An 18025-nucleotide genomic window follows, 5' to 3' on the forward strand; every position below is an offset into this window, starting at 1 on the left:
ACATCCTACCTTTGAACTGTATCCCTATGCCCTAAACTTTACATCTTGTTTGTTCTCTACCACTCCAGTCTCGTTTTCCTAAGACAGCTTCTCATTATCTATTCAGGGTCTCTGTTAACTACCATTAACTCTTTTGACCATACCATCCTGCCATCCCACAACCCTCCTTAATTAGCCTCTCCCCATCCAAAAAGCTACAACTGGCAAGTACTTACTCACCTTTAAGACCTGCTAAAAGGTTATCATCCTAGTGCAGTTTCCCCAAAATAAGTGGGTATGTGCATCTTAGTTTTCAGAACACTTTTTTTTTTTTGGTCTTTGTGTGTGTGTGTGTGTGTGTGTGTGTGCGCGCGCGCTGAGGATTGAACCTAGGACTTCGTGCTTGCGCAAGCACTCTACCAACTGAGCCATATCCCCAGCACTTCAGAACACTTTCTATGCCATTTATTACTATACTCAATTACTTACAAGTCTAATGATGGTCAATAAACTTCAATTCCCAAAAGAGAAAGAACCTTATTTTGTGCGTTTTTGCATTACTAGTAAACACCATGCCTGTCGTACAACTGGTGTCATTCATCCACCAAGCGAACACTTAATAACGACTTGCTACTAAATGAGAATAAATCACTATATGATAGGTAAGGTCACCTACTCTTAGGTCTAATATTTTAGATGAACAAATAAATGAACAAGACAATCTCAAAAAATGTTAGAAAAATTTTTGAATGTCACAATTTTTCAGGTGTTAAATTTGCTAAAAATTTTATGGATATTATCAAGTAGACAATAAACACAAAAGAAAAGTGAAAACTATAGAGTGTAAACATTTACATATACAACCTACTTCTTCAGAACTGGGAGCTCAAATTCCTTTCCTGCACCTTGGCAAACACCAATAAATATGAAACTGACCTTGTAACAGCACTAAGTGGTAACTGTACAACCTTACATTATTCATATTAAAAGGTAATAATAAGTGAATTACATAATGATTATCTGTACAATGGGATTCTAATATTATAATCATGAAAAGAAGCAATATGAATTTGATAAAGTTACTCCTCTAGACCAGCACCGTACAGAAGAAAAATAACTGAAGACGTGCAATTTCAATTTCCTGGATACCACATCAAAGGAGGATATAAAAAGAAAAAGGTGAAATTAGTTTAATAGCCTATCCCATCAAATCTCAAATATTATCCTTTCAGCGAGTCAGATGTTTAATATTCTGTTCTTCATACTATGCCTTTCCACAACCAATTCAGATTAACTTTCTTCAGAAAAACTTACATATTTAGATTATGTAAAACTGAAGATACAAAAGTAGATTCATATACCCAAAAGTATATTCAATGTTTGATACCAGTCTTATACTATTAAGACTCAAAGATAGTTATACTAAAGTAATTCAGTCCTTCAGTCTCACTAATTCCACTCCAAAGTTTCAACAATTGCATGTGACCATTCCTAGACAGCAGAGTTGCACAGGGGGTTGGGGGGTGGGGTGGGTGTCAACATTTTTCCTTTTATCTTTTAAGATGGCATTTTTTTAGTCTCCTTATCTAAAGTAGTAGCTCATTTTCTCTACCCTTACTTACAACTATATAGTAAGGCATTTCCACTTTATTTGCTCTTCTAGGTCTAGAACACAAATAAGGGGGAGAAACACTGTGTTCACAGCTGTATCCAGCATACCCAGTCTTCAAGAAACTACTGTCAATATAGCAACTGCAGGAAATCAGTATTTAAATAAGACTTTCAAATGCTGCTAAATTACAAGTATATCATTGCTTTTATATAACCTGTAAGAAAAAGGAACAGAAAGTGTCTGTGACAGGTAATCTTCCAGTCAAGTAATTCCTAAATAATTCCAATGATCAAATCTGTATTTTCACCAATCTAAGGAATATTTCATTCACTCTTAGGTTTAAAGTTAAGAGTATGAACTCCCAAACTTTAGTTTACCTTATCTCTAACCTAAGTAACACATACATTAAGCACATCATATTTCAAGGCAGAATGTGAATATACATTTTCTATATTGTATTTTCCACTTCTAAAACCCCAAGCTTTTATCAGTTTCCCAAAACTTTTGATCATCCCCATACTAATATTTTTTAAAAATACAATGGCTCAAGATAAAAGGTCAGTGTGGCACAACATATAAATTAAAAAAAAGGTTTTATTTTCCTCAATTAATCATCATGCATAAATCTAAAAACTAGGAACAGATCAAACATGATCTAAAATTCTTATGGCCTTTCAGTGAAGTAACATTGGGGCTGAAAATATGCACATGGGTGGAGGGAACTATATGTTAAAATCAGACTTCAGTAATTTACAGGACGTCAAACAGCAAAAATTCAAGACAAACGCCTTTTGAACATTTACTATTTGTTCCTGCATTCATGTGCCTAAAAGTAAAGGTAAACACTGAGTTTTGTAGAGCTTTTTAATCATTTTAGTGTCACAGGAGTTAAAAGTAATTTGATTATTCGGTACAAAAAAACTATATTAAGAAATCTAGTACTTACATAATTTTTTTTAAACAAAGATTTTTTTAAAATGCCTTATTCTCACTATTAGCCTGCATGAAAATTCCTATTTGGAAAATAGGTTAATAAGCCACCCTTCAGTAGAAGCAGCCTAGTATCTTGGTCCTGGACTTGCAAGCTACATGGAATCTGACTACTGAACAGAACAGATAAAATGGGAGAAGTGTGTAGTTGGCACAGTGTTAATAAACAAAAGGGCAGATGAGATGACTTCCTTGATTACAGATGAATTAGCCTTCATAGAGTTAAGCATATCATTAGTTCACAAAAAATTATCATAAAATGTTTTGTCACCAGGTATGGCGGCTCATGCCTGTAATCCCAGCAACCAGAGTCTGAGGCAGGAAAATCAAGAATTCAAACCCAGCCTCTGCAACTCAGTGAGGTAACTCAGAGACACTCTGTCTCTAATACAATATAAAAAAGGGCTGGGGATGATGTGGTTGGATGGTTATGTCTCCCTGGGTTCAATCCCTGGTATTTAAAAAAGAAAAAAAAGTTTTATCAATGTTCATTTCCTGGGAAAAATCAAGAAGACACTAAATTCTATACTAGGGTGGTCTTCAGAAGCAGGATCAGAGGGATTCCAATTAGAAATGTCTCTATACTTTATAATAAAGTGTTTCCCATACAGATATTCTTAGAATATATTTACTAAAGTTAATTACCTGATACACTGAAAAGCTCAGAATCAAGTTTTTATAGTCACAATTTTTGTGAAGAAATTGTCAATAATAACTATGTGCTCTCATTATAGATCAACTTAATTTTTAAACATACTGCGTAATTTTGAATAAACACCAAGTACACACACATGTATGTATTGCCACAAATCTTTATAATGTCTCACAAGGCTATAAACTTTTACCATTAAATTATTTAAAGATGCCCATGTGAACTATGTGATAAGCATTGCTTTCTAAAATATGACTAAGAAATGGAAGCTACAAAGCAAATTGAAATTGTTTAACATATACTTATGATGTGAATATGCTTAAGAAATACTTTATCTTTAATCTAGAAAAGTAAAAGACAAACTCACACAAAGTAAAAGTCGAGCAATCATTTTAATCCATAAAAATGGTATCATTCCAGGCACATTTGCCAGGATGGTAAAGCAAAGACAAGGACAATTTTCTAGTACCTTCATCCATCAGGCATAAACATGTCCAAAAATAATGGTATAAAAACAAGATTATTATGCTGTCTTGTTTATGATAATTATATGGACAGATGAGAATCAGCTTAGTGAAAATTTTTTATTTTATAAATTTTTCAAAATGTTTTCTGTATTTCTTGAAATAACTGGTTTGTGAACCTAACAATAAAGCCTTGCTCACAAAAAGTATAAGAAACACACATCATGTATCATGGGGCACTCAGTAGCTAGTACATTTCTTAGTCAAAAATAAACTTTCACCCTGTTTTTATTGACAACAACTGAAAATGTTTGGGGGTGTTTTAGGTTGTCTCAAAGACTAGCCAAGGACTCTAAACAACCTACAATGTACTGGAACAATAAAGCATGACGACGAAACCACACAGTCAAAAATTCTACTATGCCCTTTTCATTTTTTTTTTTTTTGGGGGGGGGGAGGGTGGTGTCCCCAAACTACCAACATCAACATCACCAAGCAACTTGTGAAATGCACATCCTTTGGTCCTACCTGTAACCCACTGAGTTAGAAACTCTGGAGGGGAGAGCCCAGAGATTTGTTTTTTTTCAAACGGGCCTCCCAGGTGGTTCTAAAGCATGCTTAAGTTTTGATAACCACCGATTTAGAAGGACGTCCATGGCTGCTATCCCTTAATTTAGAGGATGAATTTTTTCCACTATTGTGGTGTAAGCCCTAGAAAAGGGCCAGTGCATAGTACAACCTCTGAATACACATTGCTATAATGAGCAATTCTGAATGGCATGGCTCCCCATAAATCCTATATGACTAAGAAAATATCATTTTCTAGGTGATTACTTCAGTTGTTCTCAGTTTGCTGAACTGTTTTCTCCCAAGTTATGCTAATCTATAAAATATTCAAGTGTGGGAACATGCACAAAGAATTAACATATGCTAAGTACTACAGGGCAAATTACCAGGATTGCCTCCAACTCCAGAAAGGACAGAAATTACTAAATTATACAGAATGGTTATATGAGATTCAATTACATAGAAACACTAAGCAACAAATTTATATCTAAGGAATGTCTCAAATTTGATACTGATTTATGTTATCTAGTAATGTGCAAATATTCTGAAGAAAAATGATGTACAATAAAATGTTTCTGCATTTCCAAATTTAAGATAATCTGCAAAAATAAATTATTTCAATATCATATAAAAATAAAAATGCAGGTAACTCAAAGTCCAAACATGGCAAAGTTAATAAAGCACAGGATTATATTTACAGAGTTCTTGTAAAAACCTCAAAATATACACAAAATCTCATTCATATTCACAAAAGCCTGGTTCAGTTGACAAACATTAATGTCTTTTCCCATAAAAGAAGCTAAAGCAAGGAAAAGTATACCTCAGAGAGCCAGGGAAAAAAATACAAAACTTGACTGTGGCTATGAAATTTTTGACACTAGCTCATATACAAAGATGTTCTACCTTTTATGAGATGTACAATATAAATATAAAATGAAAATTGTGAGGTTGTCTATATAAAAAATTTGAAAGTCTTCACCACCAACAAACCACTTACATAGAGTAAGAAATACAAGATCCTTTACAGTACTGTCAATACAAGGCAGAGCCCTGTGTTATAAGGAATAACCACACCAAAAAAAACCTTATTGACTAAGTTATTTTTAAATAATTAAAAAGAAAAGATCATACACTCAAACTAAGTACACTTCCACTTACTTAATTATTCCTAATTTTACTAATTCTATCTTAACTTAGGGTGTGAAGAACCTAACCCAAAATCTGGGTGATTATATACTGCAAAAGAAAAGTGAAATTTTATAGATACCAACAAGCTGAACACTTTTACTTCTAAAGCTCATTTTTTAACCCAGGAAAACAAAACCAAAGAACAATTATAACTTGGACTTCTTATAATCAACAAAACACAGTATTTGCTGCAGAGGAAGAGTTAGTAGCAATAATGGTGATTCAAGTCATAAAACAATATACTTGAATTTTTTCCCCTGGCTACATCATGTTAAGAGTTTCAGTAACTTCAACCTGGAAATAATAAGCTTCTTTTTCTCAAAAGGCAAATCAAAGTATAGAACAGAAAACACATACTGCTAATTTCACCCTGCAAATAAAAATATAACCAAAAAACTTCAACAAAGTGGTCTTTTTATAGGTATTATAATCTAAACACGATACCAAAAAAAGACAAAGGCAAATAAAACGCTAAGATAACACAGCACTATGGTAGAGCTTTAAATATTATCTTAAGTTTCAAACTTCAATAATTACTGTTGTTATTTAGTAACCAGGAAACAACAAAACCCTCAAAATATTTTTTACAAAACATAAAATACCACTTTTGATCATCTTAAAAGGCAAATATAATACATAACATATAAATCCAGATTTTAAAGATTAGACACAAGTATCTGCAATTTTTTTTTTGTTATATCCAGAGTAAGAATCTAAATTACCTGATCAGAAATTCAACTAGGAAATAACTGTATGCATATTTTGTTTTATACAACTTTAGAAAATAAAGGGAACACAAGGACAATTATTTCCTATTTTTTAAAATGTAGTCATGAAGGCTTCTGGAAATGATAATGCTCCTGTGTAAAGTATAAGGATACGGCCAATTTATTTAATTATATGATTAGTTTATGAGAAAATAAACCCATGCTCGTTTATATATAACAGAAATGCACTTGTGGTTTTTGATATGTGGAAATCAGTATTCTTTGATATGAAACTGACCTTAAAAATGTCCTTACTTTTTGGAGCTAGGTATTGAAATATTTAGAGTAACATAAACACTGCTCTGAAGTAGTTACCCCTCCCTTCTGCCCCCAAGACCCCACACCTACAAATAATGTAATGAGAAAGTAAATACAGAAAAATATTTATGAATCTAATACAAAAGTATTCATTGTTTTATTCTTGAAAGAGATCCAATTTTTAAAATCATTGCACTTCTCTGAAAATTATGGAATATATTTTAATATATTAGATGTTGTAACAAAACTTATATACAAAGTATTTAGATATCACCCTTCTCCCCAGGAAACTACTGGTTTTTTGTTTTTTTTGTTTTTCAAAATGACATAGCCCTTTTATTTTTCACTAGCATCATTTGACACTAACTTTCAATCCTTTTAAAGCTTTTCCCACACAGGTGATCACATTCTTTCAATTGCATTCTTTCAAAAATATTACTTCATTTCAATCACACAGTTGTCCTCTCTCATTCAGAATGTATGTTGTAACTGTCAACCCCCATGAATTAGTGACTTTTAGTCATTCACAGAGATAGTAATCAATTATTACACTTTATGCATAAAGAGCAAGTTACTGAAATATTCAAGGATGTTTTTTAATAAACCATAAAGATATAATTTAGTGTTTGCAAAACAAGAGCCAAAGTCTCAGTCTTTGTCCTTGTTGATAATTTCCATTAAATAGCAATTACAGATAATTTCCCCTAGTATACTATTTTAGAGTTAAAAACAAATATTTAATCTTTTTCTCAGCAATGATTTAAGAGAAAAAAATTTAAAAACTCAAGGAATAATGTATTTATGAAATACAAGTAAACCAAACTACTTTAAAAGCTACATCTGTCAAGAACATTATTAATGCATTTGCTTTCAAAATAAACAAATATTGGGGAAATGCCAACAAAAACACGGCTGAAATAAAACAATTAAGAAAAATCAAAGTACATTTATTTTATGCATTTTAACTTCAAATAGCATATGAAACCTAAATCCTGCTACTTAAAATCATCAATCACACACACACACACACACACACCACCAAAACAAACAAAACAAAACAAAAAAAACCCACTGTGATATAATGATTTCGTATTAATATTTTTATGGAAAAAATGATAGCATATATGACGTCATACTTATTTAGAAAGCTAACACTATTGAATTTTCTCTTCCTTCTTATGTCTAGCCCTTTTATGTAAATGACATTGAAAAATCTTCCTTGGCATACTAATTCACAAGAAAAACTGTTGAGTTACCAGCCATGAAGTTGTATAATTTTACAAAAACACTAACAACTGAATAACTAGGAGTTCAGAGATGTTCCACTTGACTGTCACTCAGAAGCTGACTGCTCCCAGGATAAACTTGGTAAGCACTGGAACAAGGATTTTCTTGATGCAGGGAAAAAGCTGTGTAGAACTCTGTTCTTGGAGCCAGAGTTGAGCCCGGACACTAGGATGTTCAGGAGATTAAGAAATCTGTGTGCACTGGCTTTCAAATGTTCTTGAATGAATCATACAGAATTTCACAGCCTTGGCAAAAGGTAGCTTGGTATTTACATCAAAGGATCAAGTTTCTCCCAATCTGAATTCAGTTTTGAATAAAACACAATGCTAAAAATTATTGGAGGATTAGATAAATAAAATAATACATTATGTGAAAGGTAGATTTAAGTGCGATACCACTTAAAATTATAATTAATTTTAAAAGTCCTCTCATCCAAATTAGTATCACAAATTAAAACAAATTCTACTCTCTGCCACCTTATATTCAAGAAAAATAGTAATAATAGTCTGATTATCATTTTCTAAATTGTTTTCAAAGAACTGAAAAAAAAAAACACAAAGCTTGTGAATGTTCCAAGTTTTAGAAAATAATTCCAAACGCACTGTTCTGTCTACAAAAACATATAACATGAAATAGTACAGATAAAACATTACTTGGTACAACAGAATATGCCTTAATTATGCTTTACAACCAACTGCTTTTATTGAAAAATTTAAATTAACTAAGATTATTTCTCTCTGAAATATGCCTTCCACCAAAAACTGACACCATGGAAAAATAAAAGGCACGATTTACATACTGTTTGCCTAAAAACAGCAAATTATTTTTCAGAAAGTGGTAAAAGTCTGATATATTAATTCAATAAAATGTTATGTGAAAAATAAACTGCTGTGATCAATGGCTGGTGAATTAGATTGGTAGTTTAAATTAAACAGGGAATTCCTTAATATAATTTTAAATAAACATGACCAACATACAAATTTTTAAATATAGCTATGAATTTGTTTTGAAACAAACATTAATGTGATAAAATCATTTTCTCCAAATATTCAAAATAAGTATCTGAAAGATGAGGGAGTTAATCAGATGCTACCACCACTTTTAAGTTAATTTGTGGTTTTTAAAAATCAATACTTGAACTATATTCCTTGGAAAGAGAGGGTCCTGGCTGACAAATTTTATGGGAGAGTGAAACTGCAGGAAAATATTTACAACACTGTAGAGTCAAAATCATCTTTTTAAAACCAATGTTCTCAAGAACCTAGTCAACCACAAAATCACACAAATTCTCCTGTCATTGCCAATCCAACAGTACTGAAGCTTTTTAAAAAATGTAATGTTACCTATATAATTCAGTAAGATCTAGACTTGACAGCAAATAAATTATGGCAGAAATGATTAAAAATATATGTTATTTTACAAGCAGAAGAGATTTACCTTCAAACAGTTTTTTCAAGATGCAGAAGATTTATTTGGGAGGGGAAAAAAAACCACAGGACAAAGATACCCTTAATAATCCTTCTAAGAGTATGTGAATACTCAGAATCTGAATGAAATATAGGCAGCAAGTCTGATTTCACAGAACATGAATGTTTTATACAAATTAAATTCATGCCCACCACCCCAAATATACTACTCTATCTCCCCATTATTCAAATTAGCTTTCACTAAGTTTCTATCTTCAGGGCTATCTGCACAAACTAAAAAGCAAAATCATTTTCACTTTTTAAACAGCTGGGATTAGTTAAAGCAACCAAACTATTACTGTTACAGCAAAGTTTAGTAAAACCATAAGAGAATACCACCAATAACATTTTTAAATGATCCAATATGATTTCTTTATTGAGATTAAGCAGCTACATAGATTCACAGTACTATGGCATAGTTATATTTAGCTAAGTCACAAATACATTTTAACATTCACAATGATGAGCATCATCATTACCATTCTAATCTACAAAGCTTATGAATAAAGAAAAATACAAAAACCTCAAGTCTTACAAAAGAAAAATTTTATGTCTACATACATTAACAATAAAACCATTTCTTTTAGGTAACAGGTAAAAGTGTAAAGGCATACCACTGAATTTTTTTTTTTTTTCTAAATAGCCAGGAATGGAAGAATGTTTAATATCTACGACGCTTATTAGGACCTTCAAAGTTGCCCCCTTGATTTCCTCTACCAAAGCCACCAGGACCACCGCTCACAGGACCTACACCACTCATTGGTGCTTGAGGTGTTTCAGAACCTGTTCTATTCCCCATAGGTGAGCCCATTTGGGATGGTGGTCCTTGGGGAAATCTATCATTGTGCTATAATACCACATAAGAAATATGAAGTCCATTTGGAATACACCAAATAAAAGTGACAAGAAAAATTGGCAAAATCCCAAGTGGTGGTGTCATGAAGTTCAGCAGAAAGTCCAGCAGAATCAGGATCACACATAGAGGGAAGAAAGGAGCAATTTAATTAGTTACTATGTTTAAAAATAAAAAAGCAGCATCTGAAGACTTACAAACTGCTAATGCTATGCCCCAATTTCATGAAAAAAAAAAAAAAAAAAAAAAAACCGTTATGACATAAGCAAATGAAATTTTAGCCTAATCAGTATTATGATATTGCTCTGATTCCTTTTTTAAAAAAGTTTATACTGCATGAAACTATGCTGTGAAAGAAAAATACTTCTTTTTAAAAGAAAAATCAGAGAAATAAAACTGGGGAGCAGCATCACATTGTTTTAAAAAATAAACATTATAAAAACTTCAACATCAACGCTTTTAAGACATGAAGCACTAGACCAAACACACGCAAAGACTTCTTATTTCAATATGGAAATGTCTGAGGTGTTTTCATTAAAAGACTAGCACTGGAAAAATAAATTTTTAAATGATTGACTTACTCTTAATAGCACAATTAAAAATCTGAATCATATCTTTTGAAAAACTTCACAACATAACCATACATATTAACCTCAAGGGTTTAAAAGAACTCCTTGAGGATAGTAGCAAAACAAGTGCAAATAAAACCAAGTGTGATATTTAAATATAGTTTACACTTTCAGGGGAAAGGGAAGAAAAATAGAAGAGTTACTTCTTTGTTACTACTGATGATTATATGCTAAAGAAAAATTTTAAATAATCAAGTTTTTATTAGTCTTCTTTTTTTTTTAAAGCCAGAGACTGAACCCAGAGGTACTTAACCACTGAGCCACAATCCCAGCCCTTTTTATTTTGAGACAGGGTCTCGCTACATTGCTTAGAGCCTAGCTAAGTTGCTGAGGTTGTCTTTGAACATGGGACCCTCCTTCCTCAGCCTCTGAAGCCCCTGGTATTACAGATGTGTGCACCACGCCTGGCTCTACTAGCCTTCTGACATTTTCCTCAGCTTCTACTCTATTGAAGGAACAAATACTAATTGCATTAGGTGCCATCTGCTCATCGTAGATACTATAATACCACCTCCTTATCTGTCTGTACAAACTATCATTTAAAAAAACTCTTAATTGTTAGGACACCCAATTTTTCCAAATTCTTAAAAGACTCTATTTAAGATAAATTGAAAACTGATAAAAGACTGCATTCCTCAATTCTAAAATGCACATTTTTTGGGAGGGTGGGGTGGTGGTGCTAGGGATTAAACCCAGGGCGTGACACACCGAGCTACATACAGATCCCTACTCCTACAATATCTTATTTTAAAAGTCCTCTAGATCACCATGTATTTAAAACTAATGGAATGTCTGAGTTTAATTGGCAGTGTTTTCTCTTTCTTAACAGCAATGGTACCTTAACATTTGATACGAAAGTTGCAAAAGCAAACTGCCTTTTCTAAATATAAAATTAGCCAATTTTTCTTTCTAAATGCTATTTGAAATTCATGAACGAACACCATATGAGAAAATGTTTTCTATTATAAAGCCTCATTTAAACAGTGACATATAGAAAATGATAAGGTTATCAGTTTTCTTAACTGATAATATATAATAAAAAAATTACAACTAAGAAACCTTTGTTTTGATAATATTGAACCCATACAAAGATACCTTCACACTCTCAGATAAAAACTTAAAACAATGTTTAAATTTAGTAACAATTAGTAATTCTGTGAAAAGAATATAGCAAGTTTAGAACATACAAAAAAACTTTCAATGTTTTTACATTAAAATATTTTACAGTGAAAATTCTTTGATATAAATCAAGACAAGTCATTTTTTTTTAATCAAAAATGCTTACTGAATACTGCATTTTCACATATACTGGAGTGTTGTCCCCACCAAAGGCAAGGAGTCTACGCAGAAAAGCAACACAATCATAAAATATTCAACCAGTACACTGAAAGTTGATAAAGGTGGATACAAATAAAAAGCACTGAAAAGCAATTGTAATGAATGTTTTTTTTTTTTTTTTTTTTTTTTTGCTGTATACCTAGGTACAAAAGCATGCCATGGATGGTAATCTTAACTTAAGCTACTTAAAAAGTGCTTCTCATAAATCAAAACATAACTTCACATGATTACTTTTTCTTTAGTGACTATTATTTTCTTCTGCTGAAATAAATGATGCCAAATTATGTTTAAGTGTGAAGTTATCTTTGGGGCAGAAATGTATATTAATTGAATATAATCAAAATAATATTCATGATACATTACCACTGCTCCATTATCTGGCATCATTGGAGTTCCCATATTTGCAGCTCCTTCTGGTCCCATGGCAGGACCAGGACCCATTGGTGGGCCAGGTATAGTTCCTCTGTTGTTCATATTCATACCCATCATTGGAGGAGGACCTTGGTTACCAGCAGGTGCTGGGCTAAACGCATCTATGTAAAACAATCTATACTTAGAGCTGTCCTATCTTAGTTTAATAAACATTAAAATTTTTATATAACTTATGCAATCTATACACCAAGACTATTGTCAAAATCACTTTCCTTCCTTGAAAATAAGACACTCAATCTATTCTGCAACAGAGCATTACCTACACTCCACAATTTTCAGCCTCAAAACAAACATACATAAAACAAATATGATAACTATGAATTTTAGGATATTTAAGACCCCAACAGTTTAAAAAGCTTTAAAAATCAGTATCATTTACTAAATCCTACTTTTAAACCAAATATTCCCTAGCAACTCCAACTACACTCTACCAGTCTTAATGATCATCAGCACTTAAAATCATAGCTAAAAATATTAATGTGTAAATTACATTAAGTTTCAAGAGGGAAACCATTTTCTACAAAAATCACTCGAAGCTAAATTCTTGATTTAAATATAGTAATTGAATACCTCCCCAAATTACAAAGTTTTTTACCTTTAAAAAATGAAATCCAAACCAAAATAACATAAAATGATTCATTATGATGAAACAAATGCACCCAAACACAGATAAAATAATATGATGATGTGGATGTTTTTGACATGAAATTCTGGAAATGGGGATAAAGAGACATCAAAATTTTTCATCAAAAACAATCCACTTATATTAATTACAATCGGGCCTGAGCATGACAGTCTCAAAGACAACATTTTTGTGTGTTTTCTTTGAAACATTTTTCCTTTTTGAAGTGTTCAGGCTTGATTATCATTAAAAATTTTTAACAGGCTGATTCCAATTCAGGGTTTTTTCTCTCCTGTTTCATTATGTAGGTCATTTTTCTGATACTCAGAACTCAATTTCTCAAATACATATTATAACAGGAGCTGAAATTTTCATTCAATCTCATTACAGAATACTTAATGTAGCTGAACTCTATAGGGTTGAGTCCAAGGAGTAGGTAAAAGAAAGATGTCTTATGCCCTACCAATGCCTGGCATCACATACTGTTTTTTGTTTTTTCAAATCAACCACAGTAAACAATTTCAAAGGAAGGAATTATTTCCTTAATCCAAAAGTGTTCTTGCTGATAAATCTATACTTTATCCAAGAATACACATAACATATAGTGAAGGAATTCCTTCACTATAATAACAAATTGTCATTCTAAATAGGTTTCTGCAATCTAGAAATGAAAAAGAGTAGAGGACAGTTCTAGGACATATTGTAACTTAACATTCCCCAAAAAGAAAATATTAAAGCCTTTTCCCTTTCTTCTTGTTATGTCAGTTTAAATTATACAACTATGGATATTAAAAAGTGAAATAAAATATTCCCAACTATCCATAGTTATATCTTTCACCTACATGGCTATAAATAAACTAAACTTAAAGATCTAAAAAAAAGGTTAGTATTATCTGGTTACCTGAAAAGCAGTTTCATAATCTATATTTTTATAATCTATATTTCACTAGTGGTACACCAGAAAATCTAATGCAACATTCTATCAACACAATTTATTCATTTTTCATTTTTGTGTTGGGGATCAAACCCAGGGACTCCAGCATGCCAACCACATGATCTAACACTAACCTATACCCTCCAGTCCTATCAGTGTAACTTGATGGAATATGACAATTTGACTTATTCAACAGCAACCCAACTAACTGATAAATTTGAGTAAACCATTAAGATAAAGTCTCACATTGAATGAAGACTAAAAAGAGAATATTAAATGGATTAGACTTTAGCAGACTAAGTGCTAAAATGGAAACCTAATTCTCTGAAATGTTAAACACTTTTAAACTGTCTTGAATTTCTAACTAAATAAAGAATGTAAAGGCATACTGTCATAAAATGGTTAAAGAAAGAGAATGGTTTTCAGGGTCACTCTGAACCATCAGAAATAGTTTTAAGTTTTATGTTAAAGTTTCATTCTGACATTAATGACAATCTTTGAAACTGCCTCTATCCCATAATTTACTCAGAACCACTCACTGGTACATCATTATATACAACTGTATTTCATAATTTAAAACTTATACTTTTGCTTCACTGATTTTATCACGTATTCATGTACTAACTTTATCACTGAGCTCTTTACAGGCAAGGGCCTTGTTTCATGCTTCCTTTGTGTAACAGACATGCTCAGTAACCATTTGTTGACTGGTTAAAAAAAAAAAAAAAATGAGCAAGTAAACAGCAATAAATGATTCCAGATAATCTGATCAGGAATGTGAAACAACTAGCAAGGGTCTTTTTGGGGGGTTTTGTTTTTTAAAAAGGAGGAGTTAATAATTGAAAATGCTTGTTATATGCATTCCACATTTTAAGTTTTTAAGTTTTATTTCATATACTACATGTTTTAAGAACCTATCAGATGGGTGTGTATGTTATGTAAAATAGTATGCCCTGGTAATGTGAGTTTTAAAGCAGCTTGTACATTTGAGCTATATAAAGATTTTAACTTCATGACAGCTTCTGTGGGACAATGTGGAAGTGACTATATAAAATTTAATTCATTATCCAATATTTAAATTTATGGCATTTTCAAATTTTCATTTTTAAAATCTATGATAATCCACAACAGTTTCCCCCTCAGTTTATCTGCTTGACACTACTTTCCTGACAACCTGCCTAGGCAAATCAATGAAGTTGTTAATGTAGTTACTTTGTTCTAAAGTTCACACCAATTTTAAAAATATGCATTAGCAAGGCACATCTCATCTCCTCATGTCATAGGTACCTCAAATCAGTACACTTCCATGTACAATACCATAGTTAAGGGGGAAAAAGTTAAATATTCAGTAACATGAATAAAACTAGCTTCAAAGTTACACAAAAAGCTAGTTTAAAAGATTCATAAGATGCTCTCAGAAGGTTTAAAACTGTAAACTGTAAACTATCCATTTCCAAGGTAAAAAAGCCATTTTGAAGGCATGAAATTTTATTTTTAAAGTATTACAATAGAATTGTGTTACATCAAATAATGAATGAACTACTCTGGAGCTGTTCCAAATCTAATTTTTAGTTTTCTTTCACTGAAGCTACAAAAGTGTATCTTTCACTTTCAAATTTTGTCCCTAGAAATAAATTTTTAATACAATTGTATTATTTCTCTTTAATAAATATAAGAAATTTCACCTTCCCAGTGTTGGTTCCATATTTAATTTCTTGCTGGTATACAGATATCACAAACAGCATAGATACACAATCCCCCAAAGAATTACAAGTAATTTACAGAAGGCTTTTGCTTCAAATCCCTACCTCCCATGTTTATTGCTCCACGGGGACCCATATCACCCATTCTCATTTCCTGTTCTCTCTGTAAGTAAACATAGTTGTCACAGTCAACCTATCGATCTTATGACTTTACATTTCCCATCTAAAATCAAAAAGAAAAGAATGAATTGGGACATTACTTTCCATTAAAAATTTTGAAAATTTCCAACATCATTTACTTAATAAGAACATAGACAAGAAACTTCTGTCTCCCAGGCTTAATAAACTACAAGTGCTTAGAACACCCAGTTTATATAATAAGATTAGATTACAAATGAATCAGATTACATAAAACCTACCATAGGTTATTTAAATGTTTTTATTGCAACAGATCAAAGACACAGGTCCACATTTCAAGCAGAGGAAAATCTAGTAATAATAATGAGGGTCAGTTATTTTTCCATTCCAGGTTACTGCAGTCTTAAAGTTATAGATGATGTTTACTTATTGTCTAAATATTGTAATTCACTCTTGCATTCTTTTTCAACTACCCAAGCATCATTCCACCCAACTTCTTCAGATAGACCTTCACTCTACAAAAGCAGTCACTAAATGCTCCATATAACACTTCTTTCCTGTAAATGAGCAATGGTTTTACTTAAAACCAGAATGAAAGTGTTACACGTCTGGGAAGTTCTGAAACAATGTACTATTCAGGTTAACAGTAACACAAGAGATCACAGGAATGTTGACAAACTGAAATTTCATTGTAGAATCGACTTCATAGAAACCTCATTAACTAACATAGTTAGATTAACTTCAGTGAAATCTCAAAAAGAAATTATGAAATAACATTTTGAAATTGCAATTTCTATTTTGATGACCATTTCAAATCTCAGACAAATGTGTTAAATGTGGTGATCATGAAATATATTCCGAGACAAAAGCGGCAAACACTTAAATCTAAAGAAAGTGTCATTACTGTGCCTTTAAAATCAATTTTTAAAAAATCTAAACATTCATTTTAGCTTCCATTTAATGATATCAAATAGTGGTGAAAAGCATATGTGAAACTAGAAACAAAGGGAATAAAAACCTATGACAGAAACATATCATTAAACAGCAACTGGCTCCTTTAAAATTTTTTTAAAAACACTGTCCATCTAGCTATCCATTCCAACGGTAATCTTTAAACTATAATGCAATTAATGAAGCTATAATATAACAAACACACCATGATAAGAAATAAAACATTTTAATACATTATTTAGAAAATTTAGATGCCAAATCCTTCGATAAGGAATTTTTTTTTAACTTTCCTAAAATTTCTTCTCATTAAACTCTTGGCCACTAACGGATATTATTACCGACATGTAGGGGCTGGGGAGATAGCTCAGTTGGTAGAGTGCTTGCCTTGCAAGCATGAGGCCCTGGGTTCGATCCCCAGCACCGCCAAAAAAAAAAGAAACCAAAAAAAAAAACTATTACTGACATGTAAAAGCAGCTAGACTATAAGATGAAACTGACTACTGATCAAGCATTACATGGGGGTAGAGGCATGGCTACTATCTTAAAAGAATCCTTATCACTACTCTTAATAAACCAAACCATTCTCTCATTTCCTTATCATTAGAACTTACTGATAAAGTAAAAAGGTTTCACATCACCCAGCATATTTCAGGTATTGTTTATAATTGATACTTGTTATTGAGAAACTGGTTACATTCTGTCTAACACATATGGTTTTAATCTATAATTAAAATACATGATAAACTTCGATGATCGACTTTTGGAGGGGGACAAGGGTTTAATTTACATTTTTTACTTTTGGATTTGCCTTCACTATGAAAGATTAGGAACACAAAGTCTAACCAATAATGGAGGATAATTAGTACCACTGTTTTAAGACTTCAATTTTAATTTCCCTTACATACTCTAACACTCTTGACTAGAGGCCTATGATTTATTTGGTGGCAGTGGGGTGAGGGCATAGACAATCTTTTAAAAATGGTCTGTCTGTATTTTTCAGTTCTAACATATCACTTTGTGGAACAGCAATGCTTAGCTTTATTATTCACAAAGTCAAGTACTTTATTATTTAAAATTCATTTTTTAAAATACTCTAAATTTGTAGTTGTTAATGGCTCTTTTAAAATAAAATTCTTTTTTATCAAGAAATTTGTGGGAAATATTAACATATGGATGAGATCTAGTTTGTAGTCAA

The 18025-nt window shown here is 31.8% G+C and overlaps 1 protein-coding gene across 3 annotated transcripts in view; it reads right to left on the reverse strand.

The window, feature by feature from the left end:
* PSPC1 (paraspeckle component 1) overlaps positions 1 to 18025 on the reverse strand; it is a 100161-nt gene that overhangs the window by 30960 nt on the left and 51176 nt on the right. Inside the window, exons 7-9 of one of the 3 annotated variants that reach the window (XM_079138859.1) lie at positions 15847 to 15904; positions 12414 to 12583; positions 338 to 10077 (exon numbers count right to left, since the gene is read on the reverse strand). The exons of the other annotated variants lie outside the window; for them this stretch is intronic. Coding sequence (XP_078994985.1) covers positions 9892 to 10077; positions 12414 to 12583; positions 15847 to 15904 — 414 coding nt within the window. The 3' untranslated portion in view covers positions 338 to 9891. Of the gene's footprint in view, positions 1 to 337; positions 10078 to 12413; positions 12584 to 15846; positions 15905 to 18025 lie in introns of those variants that run through there. 3 annotated transcript variants of the gene reach the window in all.

The sequence above is a fragment of the Sciurus vulgaris genome (genome assembly GCF_902686455.1).
Source record: "Sciurus vulgaris genome assembly, chromosome: 4".
NCBI classification, from domain to species: Eukaryota; Metazoa; Chordata; class Mammalia; order Rodentia; family Sciuridae; genus Sciurus; species Sciurus vulgaris.